The sequence below is a fragment of the Podarcis filfolensis genome, assembly GCF_964270895.1.
Source record: "Podarcis filfolensis genome assembly, chromosome: 1".
NCBI lineage: Eukaryota > Metazoa > Chordata > Lepidosauria > Squamata > Lacertidae > Podarcis > Podarcis filfolensis.
Window position 1 is genome coordinate 98,090,399 of NC_139604.1, and position 20,119 is coordinate 98,110,517.

General features: G+C 40.9%; 1 protein-coding gene across 1 annotated transcript in view; it reads left to right on the forward strand.

The window, feature by feature from the left end:
- The window catches only part of AQR (aquarius intron-binding spliceosomal factor), a 55,961-nt gene that overhangs the window by 11,517 nt on the left and 24,325 nt on the right, over positions 1–20,119 (forward strand). The window contains exons 10-21 of the mRNA XM_083610681.1: positions 376–440; positions 2,081–2,197; positions 3,359–3,472; positions 4,440–4,543; positions 5,280–5,382; positions 8,742–8,862; positions 9,364–9,505; positions 9,887–10,065; positions 11,556–11,723; positions 12,609–12,778; positions 18,441–18,682; positions 19,562–19,702. Of these exons, the coding sequence (XP_083466807.1) occupies positions 376–440; positions 2,081–2,197; positions 3,359–3,472; positions 4,440–4,543; positions 5,280–5,382; positions 8,742–8,862; positions 9,364–9,505; positions 9,887–10,065; positions 11,556–11,723; positions 12,609–12,778; positions 18,441–18,682; positions 19,562–19,702 (1,666 nt within the window). The remainder of the gene's footprint in view (positions 1–375; positions 441–2,080; positions 2,198–3,358; positions 3,473–4,439; positions 4,544–5,279; positions 5,383–8,741; positions 8,863–9,363; positions 9,506–9,886; positions 10,066–11,555; positions 11,724–12,608; positions 12,779–18,440; positions 18,683–19,561; positions 19,703–20,119) is intronic.

The following is a 20,119-nucleotide window of genomic DNA, read 5'->3' on the forward strand; positions in this document are numbered from 1 at the left end:
CTATATCCTTTTAAATGTGTGGGAGGGGTGGTTTTTGCTTTCTTCTGTTTTTATTATGTATTTTGTGGTTTTATCTTTTATTTTTATGCTATGAATCATCCTGAGATCTGTGGATGAAGAGCGGTATACAAATTCAATGAAAAAAGTAAAATAAAAAATAGTTGTGGCAGTCCCTGATGTGCCAGAGGAAGGAAAAAAATGCATTTTCCTTGCCAAACTGGACTGCAGTTGGGGCACAAAAATAGAAATTGTTTGGCCATCTTTGCCTAGAACCAAGGGTCTTGAAATAACTCTTAAGCATCAGCAAAAATTGATTTGGATGCATTATACATCAGTTCCAGGATTACCTTTTTAATTACCTGTATTTACTTCTAGGTCCTCTCTCTATGGATAAAGTGCATTACTGTGAAAGATTCATTGAACTCATGATAGATCTAGAGGTATGCCAAATACGGGATAAATATAGTGATCTACTGTAGCATCTAAGCCTCTTGAATAACTAAAATATGTGCTGTGTTAGTCCTAGTGTTGAAGCAGCTGACTGAAGTATGTTTAACTCGCACATAGAGCATAGGAAGTCCTCTTACGCTGAATCAAATCTTACACTGAATCAGATCATCGGTCTGTATAGCTCAGGTTTATCTACACGCTGACTTGAAGCAGCCTTCCTATGGTATCTATATTGTGAGAAGGTCCTAGCAAGGCTTTCAAAATCATTGTTATTATTTTTTAAAATGCCTAGCAGCATTCTTCTGGATTTCCTGAAAATTTCCTTTTTGAATAGCAAACTAGTTCATGCATCGGTAACTGACAGGAATTATATCACATACGACTGCCTTTGTTTTATTTTAAAATGTGTAAAATTATTTCAGCAGGAGAGACTCTGTAAAAAAGTGTGGCTGTGTCACCCACTCTGGATGCAGTTAGCTACGAAGCTCCACAGCTTTAATCTTCAATAGAAATGTGATAATGTTCTCATATTTGTTTGCTCTGCTAAAAACTCAAATGTTTCCAAGGAGGGACATGGTTGGTTTCATTGAGCCTATCCACTCTGAACAGGATTCTGGCCCCAGAGAGAGGGTATGCAAGATATTCAGCTGGGATGCTGCTGGATCGTAGCCAAAATGCCAAGCATCAGAACATTTCATGTAGGTTCATTCTGCGCTAAGGGCATTACAGGAGAGTTAAAGGAGTTCAGATAGTTTCTGAAGCCTGTTGTGCTGATTGGAACTGGCAAACCAGAAATCGGCTATAAAAAGCCATCACATTTGTTCTCCTGTAGCTTGTCCCATCTGAACAGAGTGTCTTTACCTATGCTTAAGATCCCTTTTCTTCCCCCAGGGCGTTCAGGGTTTTGTATTCAGTTACATCTATATTGTGATTGAGGCTAAACTGCCAGAGCATTTCAGCGATTAGCATGACTTTGGTGGAAGTGAGCCATGTGCTCCCACCAGTTCATTTTTTTATTGGCAATGAATATAACCCCCCCTTTTTTTAATCAGTTCAGGCTTCTCATTGCCATTAACTGTGCTCTGTCTGTCTATAACCTTTTGACAGTTATGGCTATATAAGGTATTTTGCATTTCTTATTTTATGTATTTCTGTAGTATGGAGCTGTAATGATCAAAATAGCTGTATTGCAATAGTCTATTGACCCCCAGTTTCTGCTGCAGTTTTTGACATCTGACAAGGAGATATTTTAGGAGGATTTTTAAAGAAAAGAAACATTTTTGTAATCTTTTATTAATGAAGAATTTAGAAATTGTTGTTTAAATGAGAAGGAAAGGGCTTAATTCTTCACATGGCTGCTCAGGAGTAAATCCCATTGAGTTCAATGGGACTTCTCTGTTTTTGGTTTTGTTTTGTTTCTGATCTTTGTTTAAATTAGCCCATTGGGCAAGCCCTGTGGGCATTGCACAGATACTACTATCAAAATGGATATTGCAAGGACCTCATGACACCTAATCACTACCACTACCACCTTTTTTTCGAAAGCACTGAATTCTAATGAGTTTTCTAGTTACTAACAGCCTCCCAAATGTTGACATATATGTGCTTGTTTATTTTATTATTATTATAGGCCCTACTTCCAACACGACGCTGGTTTAACACGATACTTGATGATTCCCACCTCGTTGTGCATTGTTACTTATCCAGCCTAGCCAAAAGGGGCAAGGAGGGTCATCTTTTCTGCCAGGTACGACTCGCTTTGATTTTGCAGAGCACTTCTTCCAGCACCTCAAAATCCTTGCTAGCCAAGGCAACACTACATTATTACCCAAAAAAATTACAGCATCGCAGCTGGAAAGTGGTGGTTGGCAACCACTGCTTGCTGTTGGCCCCTGTTGTGTTGCTTAATGAGAAGCATGTAATACAGGAAGGCAGCATAGTGCAACTACAATGGCTAAACATTGCTGACTTGGGGGGGGGGCACTAGATGGAGAGCAACTATGGCTGAAGCAATTTTGTTAAGCCTGCTTATATTTGGGTTTTTTAAAAAGCCAATTTTAAAAGTATGGATGAGCTTTAGGAAACTGCACCTAGACTAGGGGCCAAACTGCAAGGCCATCTTCCTCAAACCATGACCACCTGCCCACACCTGAGATCATAAGGAGCAGGTAGAGATGCGGCTGGATCAGCTGTGCAACCGAGTTCCCCCACCGCCCATCAGCTGCATCACTGAGTTCCTTTTGGAGAATTTGATTGTGCAGCTGATTCCTGCACAAAACAGCTTTGCCAGCTCTATGAGCGTTGGGCCGGCAAAGCCCCTCATGCTACACTTTCAGTGCCTGACAACCAGCCTCCTTTTGAACAATTGGGAAGCACTGTGCAAGGGACTTTGGCAGGGGCAAATGGCAACCCACCTGTCCATCTTCTTGCGCTTTAATGTTGTCAGGTCAGGGTTGCCTCGCAGGGGTGGGAACAGATAACAATCTGGCCTGCTGGGCCTCATCTAACACACACAGAAGTGTAATGTCAGAATACATTTAAACAAATGTTTACTGTATGTATGACTAATGTTAGATGTCAGCTCACTCATGAGGTGTGTGCATATTATGGACGTGATAATACATCCTTTACTTCCCCTTTGGTAGTGGGAGAGTAATAATGGAAGGGTGAGAGAAAACATGAGGAGCAAGGGTCCAGCTTTTCTTCACTATGTTCTCTTACAGCTGGCTTGTAATGGACTGAAAAAAGAAATTGCCTTCTCTAAGCAATGAAATGATACAACTTGTTTTGTTTGTTTTACATTTTGGAAATAAAATGAAATATCCCTCGACTATATAGTATTGGGCCCCATGTGGTGGTTGAAGACCCTGCTTTTCTGTATATCTAATTTGTCACCATTTTGTTTCAGCTTCTAGACATGCTCAAATTCTACACTGGTTTTGAAATTAATGACCAGACTGGAAATGCATTGACAGAGAATGAGATGACTACTATTCACTATGACAGAATTACTTCCCTCCAGGTATTTAACGGCCTCCGGTGTAACTGAAGGCTTTGCCATAGGTGTAAGATTGCTTGTCAGAAAAGGGGTGACAACAGATTTAAAATAAACCCACCTCATTTGTAGGCCTGGTTTCATGGGTGGATATGTCTGTTCTTAATATGAATAAAGTACTGTTGGTAAATAAGTGATCATTCAGGAAACTTTGATGTTTGGGGGCATGTCCTTGGTTTAGTAAGTGGATAGTACTGAAAGTCAGCTGCCAAAGCCCTGTGCAGATAGCCAATCCGTCCAGGCAGGGGGGAATTTGAATCATGCTGGTATTCCCCAACTCCCACAGCGTGGTGTGCTGTCCCTCTCCTGATGTTTGCATTAAGCTTCATGTTAACATAGCAGGCAGTCTATACATACAGATACAGTAGGGTTTGAAATGTTTGGCCCCCCTCCCTTGTAATATTTGCAGCTTCTGTTAGAATTAAAATAGCTGCCGTGTCTTTTTTGTTCCGACTGTTTTCTTATCAACCACCCTATCCTAACCAGTATTCAGAAAAAAATGGACATCATTGAGTTGCATCCAACAAAGTTGCCCCATTCATGCCTATATATTGGGATATCCTCTCCACTTCCTGCATGCCTCTTCCCCAAGTCTGTTCTGGGGATTCCCCCAGCCCGCTAAAGCAGATTTGGGAGTCACACACAGAAAGTAGGGGGGGGGACGGACGAAGTCTTGTTGTGCAGGTGGAAGTCCTTGTGCTAATGGGACGGCTTTGTTGCTTACAGAAGTGTGACACAGTTCTCATGTGTGAACTCAGATCCACTAACAATGTCCCCCCCCAAAAAAAAATCTAGTAGTCCTTGCTGTGAGCTAGCCTTACGCTGTTTGTGGGGGTTTGTACTTGGCCTGTTAAATTGCAGAGTGTTGCATAAGTCACGTTGCCGAGTAAAGATAGCATTTGATTTCTCATCCTGGTTCTTTGTTGGATTCTAGAGAGCTGCTTTTGCACATTTTCCAGAACTCTACAATTTTGCCCTCTCAAATGTATCTGCTGTAGACACACGGGACTCCCTCATAAAACTTTTTGGGCCTCTAAGGTAAGTTACATTTTAATTTATTTTATTCTCATCATTTGCTTCTTCTGGGTGTGAATGATTTGGTGCGGGAAGTAGGAAATCCCACAAGTTCACAGTGAGTTGCTGATTGTTTGAGCAACAGTTAGAATTGGAAGCCCCCTTTAACAACAACAACACACCACAGCTTGGTTATTCTAGTAAATGTTTTGCCTAAATAAACCCTGAAATGTTTGCCTAAATAGAAATTGTGGCCACCTGTAGTAACCAAGCAGTAGATAAATTTAAAACTATGATTCAGAGAATCATGAGTGAGCTCTTGTTTACTTTATCCAAATAATAACTCCCCAACCGAGTTTTAAGAGGGGTGAAGGGAGGGAGAGCAAAGGCAGCTTCTGAAAGGCAATGTCTCTTAGTATATGTGTAAAGGCTATCTGGTTTACAGCCTTAACACCACTGTTTGAGGGTTTCATATGTCAAAAGAAGTTGTTGAATTTGTCTGATTGTAGGTTGTTTTTTTAATTAGAAAAATATGAATAATGATATCTGTCAAGAATCCTTTCAGTGTTAGGTTCCTTGCCTAAGAGCAAAGAGTGTTAGATAAAATGCAGAATGGCCTAGATCAAAATCTTGGTCAGTAGGCCACACAAATAGTTATTGTACTTTTTTGGGGGAGGACCCTGACAGAAATTCAAAGCAAACAGCTCCATTTATTAAGCTCAAGCGCTATGTGACTTTTGCTTTATTCTTTTTTCTTCAGTCCAGAAACACTCCACCAGGTGGCATCCTATCTCTGCTTATTGCCAGCCCTACCTGAAGAGGAAAATACAAGCTATGACAAAGAGTTTCTGCTCGAGCTGCTGGTAAACAGCCTTATGTCTGTCTTTGCTGGGTCAAACTGTTTTCCTTCTGTACAATGATATCTATGATGCTGAATAAGACACCATGATTCTTTATCTAGGCATTAGAGGGTAGGCCGGGATTCCCCCCCCCCCCTTCTGCCCTTGGGTTACCTCAAATTCTGACCAGAGACTCAGTAATAGTCTGGGTCGGGCTGCAAATCCCTGGGGTGCACTCCAAACCCTATGCACTGTGTTTTCACATCCTGCTAATAGCACAAAGAATTGTCAAGAGTACATGAATTCAAAGTTTCAATAAGTTACCGTATTTTTCGCCCTATAGGACGCCTGGCGCCGGGCTCCCACGCCTTGTGGAGAGCTGCGCGAAGTCTGGAGAGCGAGAGGGGTCGGTGCGCACCGACCCCTCTCGCTCTCCAGGCTTCAGCGAAAGCCTGCATTCGCCCCATAGAACGCACACACATTTCCCCTTCATTTTTGGAGGGGGGAAAGTGCGTCCTATAGGGGGAAAAATACGGTATGTATTAGGACCTGAAAGGAGAAAGGTGACAGCTTCTTTTTATCATGGTAGATTTCAAATGTGACTAAAAAGAATTAGTTAGCTGAAATAGGGTTGGGTATAGGCAGTGCATTTTGTGAATCTAAGTTTGGCCTCATTGAGGGGCAGTATTTCAATATGAGTAGGAAAATGAGAGTATCCCTAAACATTTTTTTAGAAAAAAAGCACTGGGTATAGGCATGCATAGGCCTCCTAGGTTAAGATTTATGCCTAACTTTGCTGTGTTGTGTTCACATTTATTAAAATGTAGTAATTGGGGGGAAAACATAAATGTAGAGCAGCGATTGGGGGGGTGAAACTTAATTCCTATAGACCATTTTTAAATTTTAACTGACTCTGTTCCTTCAATTCCCCCCCCCCCCAGCTTTACCCCTCAAAAATCTTCCATTTAGCAAGGATTTTTTTCTGACATTATTAAAGGAGTCATAACCTCATGGTCAAGAGTTGGGCACTGTTGGAGTGAATGGGGCTTTAGTTGACACATTAAGGCAGTGTTTCTCAAACTTGGGTCTCTCGCTGTTTTTTTGTACTACAGTTCCCATTATCCCTGACCACTGGCCCTGCTTGCTAGCTGGGGATGATGGGAGTTGTAGTCCAAAAACAGCTGGAGACCCAAGTTTGAGAAACACTGCATTAAAGATTTATATTTGTGGCATAGCATGGATATTTAAGCTATTTAATAAATTCTTCCTTCTAACTGAATGGTCATTAAGACCTTTTTAGTATGAAGGGTATTCATTACTATATGATCTTACCCAAGCATCTTAAATATCAATCTTGTGAGTTTTTAAAAATGCACTTGCTTGGGAAAAATTGTTCAGTGAAGTTGTGCTCATCACAGTTCCTAATTTGTCAACATTATTCCAGCAGTGCTTGTGTATTTTCAGGTCTTTACATTCTGTTTTAGTTGCCCACTCAGCTAGCGCTACTGAACTTTAATTTGCAGTTACATTTATTTATTCATGTGTCTCTCAAGAGACTCACAAACAGATGGAGGCAACATCCTAACATGTCTGGTTTGAACTTTGCATTTTGTGTCACAACGAGGTCACGCTGCTAACTATTGTGTGATGCCATGAAGATTTACTTGTGTTGGGTGGTGGTTCAAGCTCTCTGCAATGTTGCTAATGCGTCGCTGGACGTGTGCCATGTGCTCTGAGGCTCTGTTCAAAACTGTATTCAAAGCTGTGTAGTCTTTCAGCCGACCAGTGGACTGCTGGGGAAGAAATACATTTTAAAATTGTTATTCAGGACTCCCTTCCTCTTCCCCTCCTCCAAATATGTAATATGCAGCTTAGATAGGCTTTTGTTAATTCTGTGAATGTCCCAAATACATCACAACTTTTTAGACTTACATAACTGGGTGCTGGCAGTCGCGTATAGCAATGTATCTGGGGTTTTTTATATTCCACAAGTTTTGGGACTTAGGTTGTAAAATGTGTGGGTAAGGTAAAGGGACCCCTGACCATTAGGTCCAGTCGTGGCCAACTCTGGGGTTGCGGCGCTCATCTCGCTTTATTGGCCGAGGGAGCCGGCGTACAGCTTCTGGGTCATGTGGCCAGCATGACTGAGCCACTTCTGGCAAACCAGAGCAGTGCATGGAAACGCCGTTTACCTTCCCGCCAGAGTGGTACCTATTTATCTACTTGCACTTTGACGTGCTTTCGAACTGGTGGTTGGCAGGAGAATGTGTGTGTAGCCTGGTGCAAATGTCACATTGCCCAACTGCCTAACCATAGTTAGACAACTGAGAATGCGTTGTAGACTTCCGTGCTTCTCACACAGTCTCCTAGCCCATAGACATCACCCTCCTTTCAGTTTCAAATCTCTCTAAACTGGGTTGTATGTGTCCTAACATTTTCAATAACCATGGTTAGCAAACAACCTAATGCACATGTAATGCTAACCATTGTTGGATCCAAAATTAAGAGAGAAGAGGGAATGCCTGCATCAAGGTAAAACAATTCATGAACCTACAGCAGAGAGGGGGAACTTTTCCCTCCAGATGGTGCTGAAGTACAACTTGTATGAGCCCCACAAGCATGGCCAATGTCCAGGAGTGATGGGAGTTGTAGTTCAGCAATATCTGGAGGGCCAAAGGTTCCTCGCCCGCCAACAGGGTGTTTTTTTATGAGTGTGGTGATCAGGCACAAATTTTCATTTTGTTGCGTGTCCTGGCGAAAATGGAAAACCAAACAAAACAACAAATAGGAGCGCCTTCAACAAACTTATAAAAATGTATTCAGAGCTAAATACTGACAATGTGGCCAGATATTACTAAAACATGATTTGGTGCTGTATGGATGAAGCTGAGCAAACCCAAGCAAAGTGACGGTCTGATATGCTCTCCCCTTGTGCGGCGTGGAGGAGGGCGTCACTGGGGTTTCTAGTTTAAAACAAACTGGATAGTTTAGCAAGCCAGCCTCATAATCCATGATTTGAAGTTACAGAGTATGTTTTAAACCATGATCGCTGGTTTGACTGTAAAGCTGAGCCAGGATCCTTTAAAAGTGAGACTAAATTCTGATGAAGAGTGTCTTCCTGGTTGCATCAGAGGAGGGGATGGGACAGGATTGTGCAAGCCCGATGCTCATTTAGGATTGTCCACACTTGTTTTTTGTTTGGCTTATGTCACGTGAACGAAACTTGCATGTTCAGCATAAAATAAAAAGGTTAACTTTTTATTTGCAATTTACCTCTTAAACCAGTTGGTGAGAAATAGTCTTTTCAGTCTTCTTGAGTATCCTTCTATAAATATTTGTAATTTTGTTTAGGGCACATGACAAGATGTTTGTGTCTTTTCTAGGTGTCCCGGCATGAATGTCGAATTTCTCAAATTCAACAGCTCAATCAAATGCCTCTGTATCCCACCGAGAAGATTATTTGGGATGAAAATATAGTCCCAACTGAGTACTATTCTGGTGAAGGTATGTTTTCTGGAAAATGCTTAAATTTTAAATATTTCTGGTCTGCCGCTCTGCCTAATCATGGATTGGTGCAGTTGATGTGATTGGAATAGTTGTGATGATGCATTCTAAAACCTCCCATAGGAGGTTTATACAAATGTCTTTATACAAATCCAGGATTGTGATGTAGTGCTAAAAAACTCTCCAGTGGGGGCTGCACAGTGATGGACTAGTGCAAATATTGTATAGAGAGATGGCTTCCCCAAGTTCCCATACTGATGCAGAAAAACAGCATGGGGCTTAACCAACCAGTTCCTGCTAGCTATATAATTTTTGATTGGGGGGGGGGCGGTCTGAAAAGGAAACCTTGTGTAGAGTAGGTTCCCCTCTACACAAGTGCCCTTTAATGAAGTGTGGCCCTGCTCCATGTGATTGTAATTGCATAAAGCTAATGGCTGAACAAGTCTGATGTGACAAACAAACAAACAAACCATTCCTCCTCTCCCCTTTTTCTTTCCTTAGGCTGCCTTGCCCTCCCAAAATTGAATCTACAGTTTCTTACTCTCCATGACTACCTCCTGAGAAATTTCAACCTCTTCCGCCTAGAGTCTACTTATGAAATCAGGCAGGACATTGAGGATAGTGTCAGTAGGATGAAACCATGGTAATGGATGCAACTATAACCTTGAAGTTGTTGGATCAAGAAAAACTTTCCTCTGTGTGTGATTTCTCTACTCCTTCCCTACCTTGGTTTTTCTGGGGCCATTAGAAAGGTGTTGGCATTCCCTAGGGTGAGTTATAATCTCAAACAGGGTCTGGACAGATTATTTGCTAACAGCGAACAATTTCCTTTGGGCTGAATTTCCTGGATAAATTGCAGGAAGTGATGCCGTACCTTGGGTTGGTTATTCCCAGCTGTAGGATTGGCGGTCCCTTGGTCCCTTCCAGTGGTATAATTTTGTATATATTTGAAATGATTTCATTAGCTTTGGTGTGTGTTAGAGATCTGAATGCAAAAGTCTCTTGTTTTGATCTTGCTCTTCAGGCAGTCTGAATATGGAGGCGTTGTCTTTGGTGGGTGGGCTCGAATGGCACAGCCCATTGTCTCTTTCACAGTCATAGAGGTGGCAAAGCCCAACATTGGAGAAAACTGGCCCATGAGAGTCCGAGCGGATGTCACAATTAACTTGAATGTTAGAGACAACATCAAAGATGAATGGGAAGGTATGTATATGTGTGTAGCTACAGCAGTGTGACGTCGCATCCCCGGTTATTTGGGGTGAATGTTAAGTGTTTGTATGCTTGTTGGGTTTAAAATGTATCTTTTCCCTATTAAGTCCTGCTGCTTAAAGGAAGAATGCTAGTGCTCTCAGTAGCACATAGTTTGGGATCACCAGTTCTTCCTAGTTCCATATTTTTGAAAGGGGGAAGAAAGCATTCTTTTATTGGTTTAGCCGTTCTATGACAGGAGTGATTAAAGGTTGGTATGGGGATAGCTAATTCCTCTGAGAGATTTTTGGGTGTGAGCCTTATATTCTGACTCAGAAACCTATGACCCCCTTTGTGAGACTGATCTGGAACTGTTGTAACAATATGCAATATTCATTCTGTGTCACCATCCACCCGTTTTCCTATATCTACAAAATGCCAGTCATTTAAAATGGGAATATTACTTAGAGCTGCAGTTCTGTAAATCAATGGGCATCAGTAAATAGTCTGATCCTGCTAAGTCTACTTGGGTAATAGATATGAAAGGTGAGAAAGATTCTGACTTTATTGAAATGAACATTTCTCTGACGGGGTTTCTGTGTGTTGTCAGGACTTGCATGCCACTACAGTCTTCTCTGTGTTCCCTAGTGTATTATCTCAAGGCAATGCTTTGCTGCTTGGGGGATTATACTTGGATTGACCTTTTTGGCAAGATGCATAGGAACAACTATTCATGCTCTGGGGGGACACTGACGGTTAGTTCAGAAATTCAGCAACAGACGTGTTTAAAATATGATGGGATTGTGTAATCCTTTTGGTTGCATGTCCCGATTCAAAATGCAGAGCCTGCACTAACATGCACTAAAGTATTGTGAATTTTTATATTTTTAAAACATTTGTTTGGATTGGGATCCTGGCTTCAAGCCTCAGATAAGCTTCTCTTCCTATGTTCCTACATTCCTAGTGAAGATCTTAGACTTGGAAAAGGTCTACAAATGTATATGAATAAGATAATCACATATTAATGATAGCACAGGGGACAGAGATAAAGCTGCTACTGGCTTAACTATATGCATGTCCTTCGAAAACTATTTCTGTACAATCTCCCTTTTGCTTTTCACTGACCTAAATCGTTCATTTATTCAAGACATTTATATACCACCTAATTATTTACATTTCTAACCTGTGTACATAAAAGCAATACACAGAAAATGGGACAATAAAACAGTAAAAATGTATCCTAAAACCAAACACTACTTTAAATGGCCTGCTGAAACAAGACAGTATTGATCATATCTCTGAACTTTAGCAAGGAGGGTGGCTGTCTAATCTCAATTGGTAGGGGGTTCCCCAGGCTTGGACCCACTACACTGATTACACAGCTTCTAATTGTTACAAGCTCTGGATCTGAGCCATGTGGGGGACCAACTTTATGAAGCTACAGCATAAAATACCCACTACACCTGCAAATGATCAGAACACACTGACATTTTTCCCCCATTTAGGTCTGCGCAAGCACGATGTTTGCTTTTTAATTACTGTCCGACCCACACAGCCTTATGGTACAAAGTTTGACAGAAGGCAGCCATTTGTTGAGCAGACAGGCCTGGTATATGTGAGAGGATGCGAAATCCAGGGAATGCTGGATGATAAGGGGCGCGTCATTGAAGAAGGTATGTCGATGATATCTGGAACACCGTCTCCTTCCCTGCAGACCCTCCTGACTATTAAGATCAGCAGAGGAGGCCCTCTTGGTAGTTCCAGCTGCCTCAGAAGTTTGGGAGGAGGGCATTTGCTGTGGCATATAATTTATCAAGCTCCCTCCCCACAGAGGTGCACTTGTCTTCTTCACTATAAAGCTTTGGTGAGTGCTGAAGACACACCTCTCTGTCCCTGGCAAAGATGTCTGAGATATCTGTTTGCAGAGCCTAGCCTATTCTTGTGATTTGTAATCGGATTCAACTGCTTTAAATTTTGAATTTTAAATCATTGTAACTGTGACTAGCTGGTTAAGGGATGGGTAATAAATAAAGAACAACTGAATATATTTAGTTGAAATATGAAGGTGAAATCTACATTGCACTTAATGGTAGGCATAATTTCCCCGCTAACAGCATGTATGTGATTGTGGCTCTAAGATGGTAAATGTTTCCCTCCCTGTAGCAGCCTGCCTAGGATGGCAAGCTCAGAAACCCTGAATATGCCAGTTCTTGCCAGGCTGTAGCAGTGCTTATTCTAGAGATGGTAGGAACAGAGCTGGTTGACCTGATCCATTCAGTGACACTGGCTGGTATGTAGAGCTGACCTAAATAGTCCCAATGCCAGTCACCTGTTCTTGGCAGAATGGATCACCAGATGTGAGCCAGGAAGGGACAGTCTTGTTAGGCAGGGGCAAGGAGAGGAGAAAGGGGCAAGGAAAGTTGGAATCAGTTGGAGAGGATTGGCCATGGTGTGAACAGATTACTCAAAAGTAGTAGTAGTAGTTGTTTTGCAAGGCATTTTCTGTTTAGTTTATCTTTCAACAACTTGGAACTTTATTTGCCTTTCAATGCAAACAGGACCAGAACCGAAACCAAGACTTAAAGGTGATTCCAGAACGTTTAGAGTGTTCTTGGATCCCAATCAGTATCAACAGGACATGACCAATACCATCCAAAGTGGAAGAGAAGATGTCTATGAGACATTTAACATAATAATGAGGAGAAAGCCAAAAGAAAACAACTTTAAAGTAAGTCACGGTGCAATTTTCTGTTTAAAAATAAATGTTGAAAGCAGAGTATTTTTTGGAACTTGTGTCAATGTGGGCCATATGTCCATTAAAAATTGTGTGGTCCTCCTCCTCCCACTGTTTAATTGTTTGTCTTAAATCTTAAACCCATTCATGGTGAAACTTCATGCACCTAAAGAGCTAAATTTCCAAATGAATCTATTGGATCTTCGACTCACCAAGTTTCAGATAGAATCCACAGCATAGGTCACCTTATTATCAAAACAACATTAAATTTGGACAAAAGGTGGTTAGTGCGTCGGCTTTCAGAATTGCAAGCAATGTGATTCTGCTTTATAAGCTATAATGTAGTAATGGCTAAATTAAGAATATGCCACCAGAGCATGCTGGTATTAGGGGTTTCCCCCCTGAGTGAAACAGTTTAAATCTGCATCAAATGCTGAAAAGACTGCTCAGTGTTCTGCTGAAAACAAAAGTTTTGCCTTCAAAGTTTTTAAAAGGTTATTTGCAAGCAAAGGACAGTCAGACAACCAGATAATACAGAAATGATTTGGCAGTGTCTCTTTAATTTCACATTTTTCTCATGTTAAAAGTTAAACCAATTGATGAGGCTCAGCCTGCTTCTTGGGATTGCTCTATCCCGGAGGATAGGTTATCCCTATCTGCTCTATGCCTCCTTGCTCACATAACAGAAAATAAGGTAAGTCATTCTCACTAATGACAAATGTTGGTAGTGTGTCAAGCAGATAGCAGACAGCTTGATTTCTCTGCTGAGCCTGTAGGGAGAAAGATGCAAAAATCTTATGTAGTCTCCTAAATTAAGCAAACATGACAGCTGTAGAAGCACAAACATAAAGCGATAGCTAAATATGACAGTCGGCACTTCGCCATGGTAGGTCTGCCCTCTTGCCTTTTATTGCTTGTGGCCACTACATCAAAGAAATATTAGTATTTTGGAGTTTGTTTCCCTTTATACTAGTCATCTGTTGAATAAATACATTTTTCAAAGACGGAATGTTGCCATTTTTAACCGATCACCTCAAATAACCTTGTGTGTCATAAATACAGCTGCTGCTTCATCGATTGGCGAGATCAGGTATTATGCAAATCCATGCAAAACTCCGCTCTTCCTGTCTGATCATGAGGTGATGTCCATCTGCTACGGCACTTAAAAGAGTTTTATCAGCTGAGCAGATAACCTGTTTTACTGTTGGAGTTGCCAATTGTCCTGAATTGGTGAAACGAAGATTAATGCCTAGTGCTTTTCAAAAATGGATTGGACTTTCTAGAAAGAGGAAGGAGTCCTTTGCAATTATTGCTGCAATTTTTAGAATCCTGGTTGCTTTGACTTACCTGAAATCTCCTTTTGTGCCGAGTACCTTTACATGTACTCGGCCAATGTTAATTAGTTTATAATTGGCAGCACAGTTGCATTTAGTCTCGGAAAAGATAAGGTGATATATTTGGATCTGTACATGTAAGAGCCTGGAAGCTTTCAAATTTCACCGAGGTCTTTATGAGATAAAGGGCGTCTAAGTCTGAAACGATTTGGAGATCAAGGTTACTGGGAAGGACTTCTGTCCTAAACTCTGGAGAGCTGCTGTCTGCTAGTATACAATACTGAGTTAGATGGACAAGTGACCTGATGTGGTGTAAGACAGCTTCCTATGTTTCTAATGCCCAGGACAATTTTTGTGTCTTACTACTTGCAAGGCTGTCATCCAGAGTTGAGCATTTCCCGATGGCCCAGGCCTTTAGGAGCAACCCATCACTGATCCAAAATGTTGGCTGGAGCCCAGACAGATGTGGCTGATGCTAGCAGCTGCCATTTTTTATTTCCCCACAATACCTCATTGGCGTTCCTTAGGAGTGATATGGCCTCGGGGCTCCAGAAGTATTGTGAGGAAATGGCAAGCGCCAGCAGTAATGCTGGCTGGCTAGACTGACTGCTTTTCTTTTTGCTGTTTTTGCTGCTACCCTTGGCTGCCACTGTCACTGCTGTAGCAAAGGTGAAAGCATCAACAAAGCCCTGCCAGGGCACACATACTAGTCACATCCACGGTAAGAGGAGAGATGCCCACCCTGAAGGTGCCAAGTGCCCTGACAAACCTGGCACCGGTCTTGACTTCAGGATCAAGCTTAACAGTATGTTGATCAGCAAGAGATCAGGTGGACATTATTTTTTATGTCCTGCTCTTCACTTACACATTAGAACTAGTAAATAACCTCAATGCAGAGGATTAAGTAAAGGAGCCATCCTTCAGATGCGAGGCCACATATTTTGTTTTAAGAGAAATTTCACAACTTAATCCAGTTAGGAAGGGAGACAGGGAACTAAGCTGTGTTTAAGTATGAAGATCCCAAACTATTGTTTATTAGATAGAACAGTGCCATTCTGTACATATCTAAAGAGACATTTCCAGAATATTATAGGGTAAAAAATAATTCATAGGAGGCCACAAATTTTGACTCTGCTTACTAGACGGCTGCAGTCTGGGATCACTTACTGACTTCTGCCATATGCAGGAGACTTCAGACTGAGGGGGTTTCCTAGCATATTGGACTTTAGAGCAGGCCAATCTCCATGCAGTTGGGTGGAAGAGGACTTCTTGTTGAGTTTTGGAGCAGGCAGAAGCAGTTTGCATTGCTTTTGCCTGCTTCAGAGCTCTGCATGGTATAAGAAGACCCCTTCCTCAAAGAGGCTACTCACGTCGTGCTGAGCAGGGACTGTCACCAGGGAAGGAGGGATGCTAGCTGATGTCAAGCAGGTAAATGGATTTTTTAAAGAGTATGTACACACATTTTTATTTTTTTAAATTTATTTATTTGAATTTTCAACTTAAAATTTTACAGAGATATATCAAACATAGATCATAAAAACAAGACTCCAAGGAATCTCCTGGACTTCCATCCTCCCCTGTGTGGGTCCTATTATTAATCAGTTCCTCCTTCATCTTTTATGATAATCCAAACCCTTTACTTCTTCCATTATGTTCAGAATCAACCTTAAACTACCAGTGCTATTCCAGTCCTACTAACGATCTTAACTGTTTACAGTGGTCTTTAAGATAAGTTCTAAGTCATGCTTCCTCAACCTAGGCCCTCCAGATGTTTTGAGACTACAATTCCCAGCATCCCTGACCACTGGTCCTGCTTGCTAGGGATCATGGGAGTTGTAGGCCAAAAACATCTGGAGGGCTGAGGTTGAGGAAGCCTGTTATAAATTTTCCCCATTCCTTATTAAAATTTTGGTCTTCCTTATTTCTGACTCTTCCAGTCATTTTAACCATTTCAGCATAGTCCATTAACTTCTGTGCAGCCATCTACACACATTTTTAAAAGAGTATTCATTATTTATCTTGTATTTCATAACATGGTAATAATACTGCAGGCCACGTTTGTATATATTGTTCCACATGGAGCACTGAATGGCCTTGGGGCTGCTTTGACTAACCTGGTGTCTCCACCAATAAAGCCACTGTTTTCTGGTGGTGACTCATGTGGTTGCACTGACACATTTTTCCCTCTGCCATTGCCCTCATGTATGTCTCTGCCAGGAAGCAGCTGCTGTATTTTATGAACATCCTGCTCAGACATTACTTCCTTTGCACAGCTGTGCCCTAAAGCTGCTCTTTCTGGAATGGTTTCTCCGTGAATCAGATCCGGGTGAAAGTGACAAAGTAGTCTGTTTTGATTAGGATTTGAATTTCGCAACCTTTATTATTATTATTTTGTAGAATATTTTAAGTAGTTTTCAATTACATCCCAATAAGAACCTCATTATAACAATGCAAATTTATAATACAATTATTAATACCAATCATTCAAATACCAATTAATATAATTTAATTAAAGTGGCCCCCTGTGTGCTAGATTTGATGGCTTTCTAGTTTTCTTTATTTCTGCATTCCAAAATCTTACTAGTTTCAGTTACATACCAGTCATCATAATAATCCCTTATACAACAACTGCAATATTAATAAATTATTTGTGTTGACACATTAAGTGATTTATAAAACATAAAATGAGGGACTCAAACCTTATCATTGTTCTTTCCTGTATATAGCAATTATTCTGGCTGTGATGTTTCTTCCTGTCCTTATAAGATGTTATGTCTTTCTCCTGATTGTTGCTGTTATCCATCATGTCTTGGGCAGAGCTGATATCCCATTGTTATTCCAGAAGTTTCTCCATCACTCCATCCCATGCTTTGTTGTTTTGCACCAAGAACTTTTAACAATAGCTGCAAAAGTCGCTCTGTCCCAGTAAATAAACTGTTGTCACCATTCCCCCTCCCCCGCCCTCAGCCTGGAAGGAAGTGTGGTCTGTCAAACTACAGATGTCTCAATAAGAAACCTTTATCAGTTCCTTGGCAGCACACAGACTCCTTTCATCCTTCCAGCTGGATATATATGGCCAATTATCCTTCCAATTAAATTAAATTCCAAGTCCTTTAGCGTTATTCAGTTCACTTCATAGATAATAAAGGATGGGAAAGAATCAGCTCTTGAGTTTCTCTTCCTTTTTCTCTTCTTTACACACACAGTTCCATTTGATGTTATAATCCATATTTTTAATTCAATTTCTTCCATCCTCACTTGTACAAGTATAATTTGAACTAACATTCAGGAGAGGGCTGCCAAATCATAAATATAGAGAGGAAACCAAACTGTAGGCTCCACGGCCCCCCACCGTCTTTTGCACTGAACGAAGTCTTCTCTCAAATTCAAACCTTAACGACCTTGCAGTTGGTTCTGTTCCGCAATTTGTGATCTCAGCTCTTCTAGCACGTGCCTGTACTTTAGTCCAATTAAGCTCTAATTAACAGGAGAACCTCTGCTTCTTAATGGCAGCGTAGGATGCTAAAGTGAGGTTAAGCAAACAGCTTCCAGTCTCCTCATGGAGCCACTGGAGGACAAGGGGGCATGGCCAAACATAAAGCTCTCCTAGGCTCATTCTCATAACAATAAACCATAGTTTATTATTATGTCTGACTCTTTGATTGAGGAGGGGCAGAATTGGTTTAATAGAACTATTTTATGTGGATTAACCTTGAAGTTAAATTGGGGCTTGATTGGTAACAGCACTTAAGCTTGTTAGATAAGCAATCCTTTAAAAGCCCCCTCCTGCGTCTTATTCCCCACACCTTGTGTTTTCTCACTGTTTTTACATTGTAACCTGGCCATGAATGCCCTGAAGAATTCAGCTACCAGTACTGCGCAGGATGAAGAAGATAGAATATAATCTATTTTGTCCACCTCTGTTACAGAATATTCACTCTGCAGTGAATAGCATGTTTGTTGTGATTTCATGTTTACAGCAACGTCCCTTTTCTGGCTAATGTTCCTGCAGATGATATAAAGATCAGCATCATAATTTTATTTTATTTTTTGTCAACTGCACTGAATCTGCTCATTCTAATGGGATAGTTTGGTTGTTAGAGGCTGTCCATAAATACTTCTTGTCTTGCTGAACTAGCTCTTTGTGGGCTGACGTCAGCTGAAAATCTAGTTACTGATTCAGTCTGACCAAACACCTGTCATTGGAAGAAAACTTATTTTCTCTGAAACAGAAAGGCTGAAATAGCTCGTGAAGTTGAGTGCAAATCTGTTTGAAACCAGAGTACAAAACTGGCATTAAATCATGTCCTGTTTTATTTTAGGCTGTTCTGGAGACTATAAGGAATTTGATGAACACCGACTGTGTGGTTCCTGATTGGTTACATGACATTATCCTTGGTTATGGAGACCCAAGTAGTGCTCACTATTCAAAAATGCCGAATCAGATTGCCTCCCTGGATTTTAATGATACTTTCCTCTCCATTGATCACTTAAGAGCCAGCTTTCCTGGATACAGCATTAAAGTTACAGTTGAAGACCCTGCAATGCAGATTCCTCCATTCAGGTGAATTAAGAAACACCACCGCTCAAATACTGCTCATGTTCATTCCAAGTCAGGCCTGCTCCCATCTGATTCTCATTTTCTTATGCATGGGCATGCCTGTCATAGAAAAGCATGCTAATGGTGGACAGCTTACGTTTCTGTGGAATTTGCATGTGTTGCACTGTGGGGGAACCACACAGAATTTTCCAGAAGGGCTCTTTCACACTGCTAATTCATAAGGTGCCATCTTCTGTTTGACTGATTTCCTGACTTTGGTAGCTTTACAACAGCGTTGCCAAAACTTGGGTCTCTCGCTATTTTTGTACTACAGTTCCCATCATCCCTGACCACTGATCCTGCTCGCTAGGGATGATGTGAGTTTTAGTCCAAAAACAGCTGGAGACCCAAGTTTGGGAAACGCTGTATAGCAGTGTTTCTTCCATCTTCCATCTCTTCCCTCATGATTTTAAGAATGCTGTTTAACAGCAATTTCCTTCTTTGCAATTTTTAATGTATTGTATGTAGCCTGTTTTTATTTTTTTGCCTTTGTCTCATGGCTCTAGAAATCTACTTTATTGATATCTTGATGCCTGTCCTGCCATTGCCTGCAGCAATTGCTGTCCTGTATATCAAATGGTCTCCTTATCTAGTCTCTCTCCTAAAAAACAACAACTCTTAAATTAAGAAAAGGAAAGCACACACACCATACTGTGTTCTCATGGGTTTCAGTCACCTCAGATTTAATCTTCCCTGCATCATGCTGTCATCTTCATTTTGTTATAAAGGTCAAGGTTTGAGGGTACCGGGGCTAGCTAGTCTGTGGTAGAAAATAGTTCATTGGAAGAACAGTCTCATGTAAGAAATAACATGAAGCTGAAGAACAATGATTTCCCTCAATAGGATAACATTTCCAGTCAGAAGTGAAGCAGGAAAGAAACGGAAAGAGTGTGATGAAGAAAAAGCTGATGGCTCAAAAACATTGATTGTTGAGCCCCATGTCATCCCCAACAGAGGACCTTACCCATATAATCAACCCAAACGGTAATATCCATGTACATCTTTCTAAAGGGATCAGTGTTGAGCGCATTTCCGTTACAAAATGTCTGTCAGTGAAACAGTTTTTTAAAACATGAAATCATGTTTATAGGTCTGGATTTGCTTTCTCTGTAAGTCGTTCTTTCCATATGTTTCAGATGTCATTATTTAGTTTATAAATATATATATATTCAAATGAGAAGAATCATTTTCTTGAGGTAATTGTCAAGTGGGTTATCACAATGTACTGCTTACAGAGTATTAAAATGATCTTCAGATGTGCAAATCATATTTATACACCTAAGTCAGTTTTGTTGGTAAAGAGTATGTTCTTATCATTGTTGCATTGTTGAGTGAGCAGCTCCTCAACATATTGTTGGTGTATTTTTGTTTTGTATGGAGTCATGCATGTTAAAATGACAT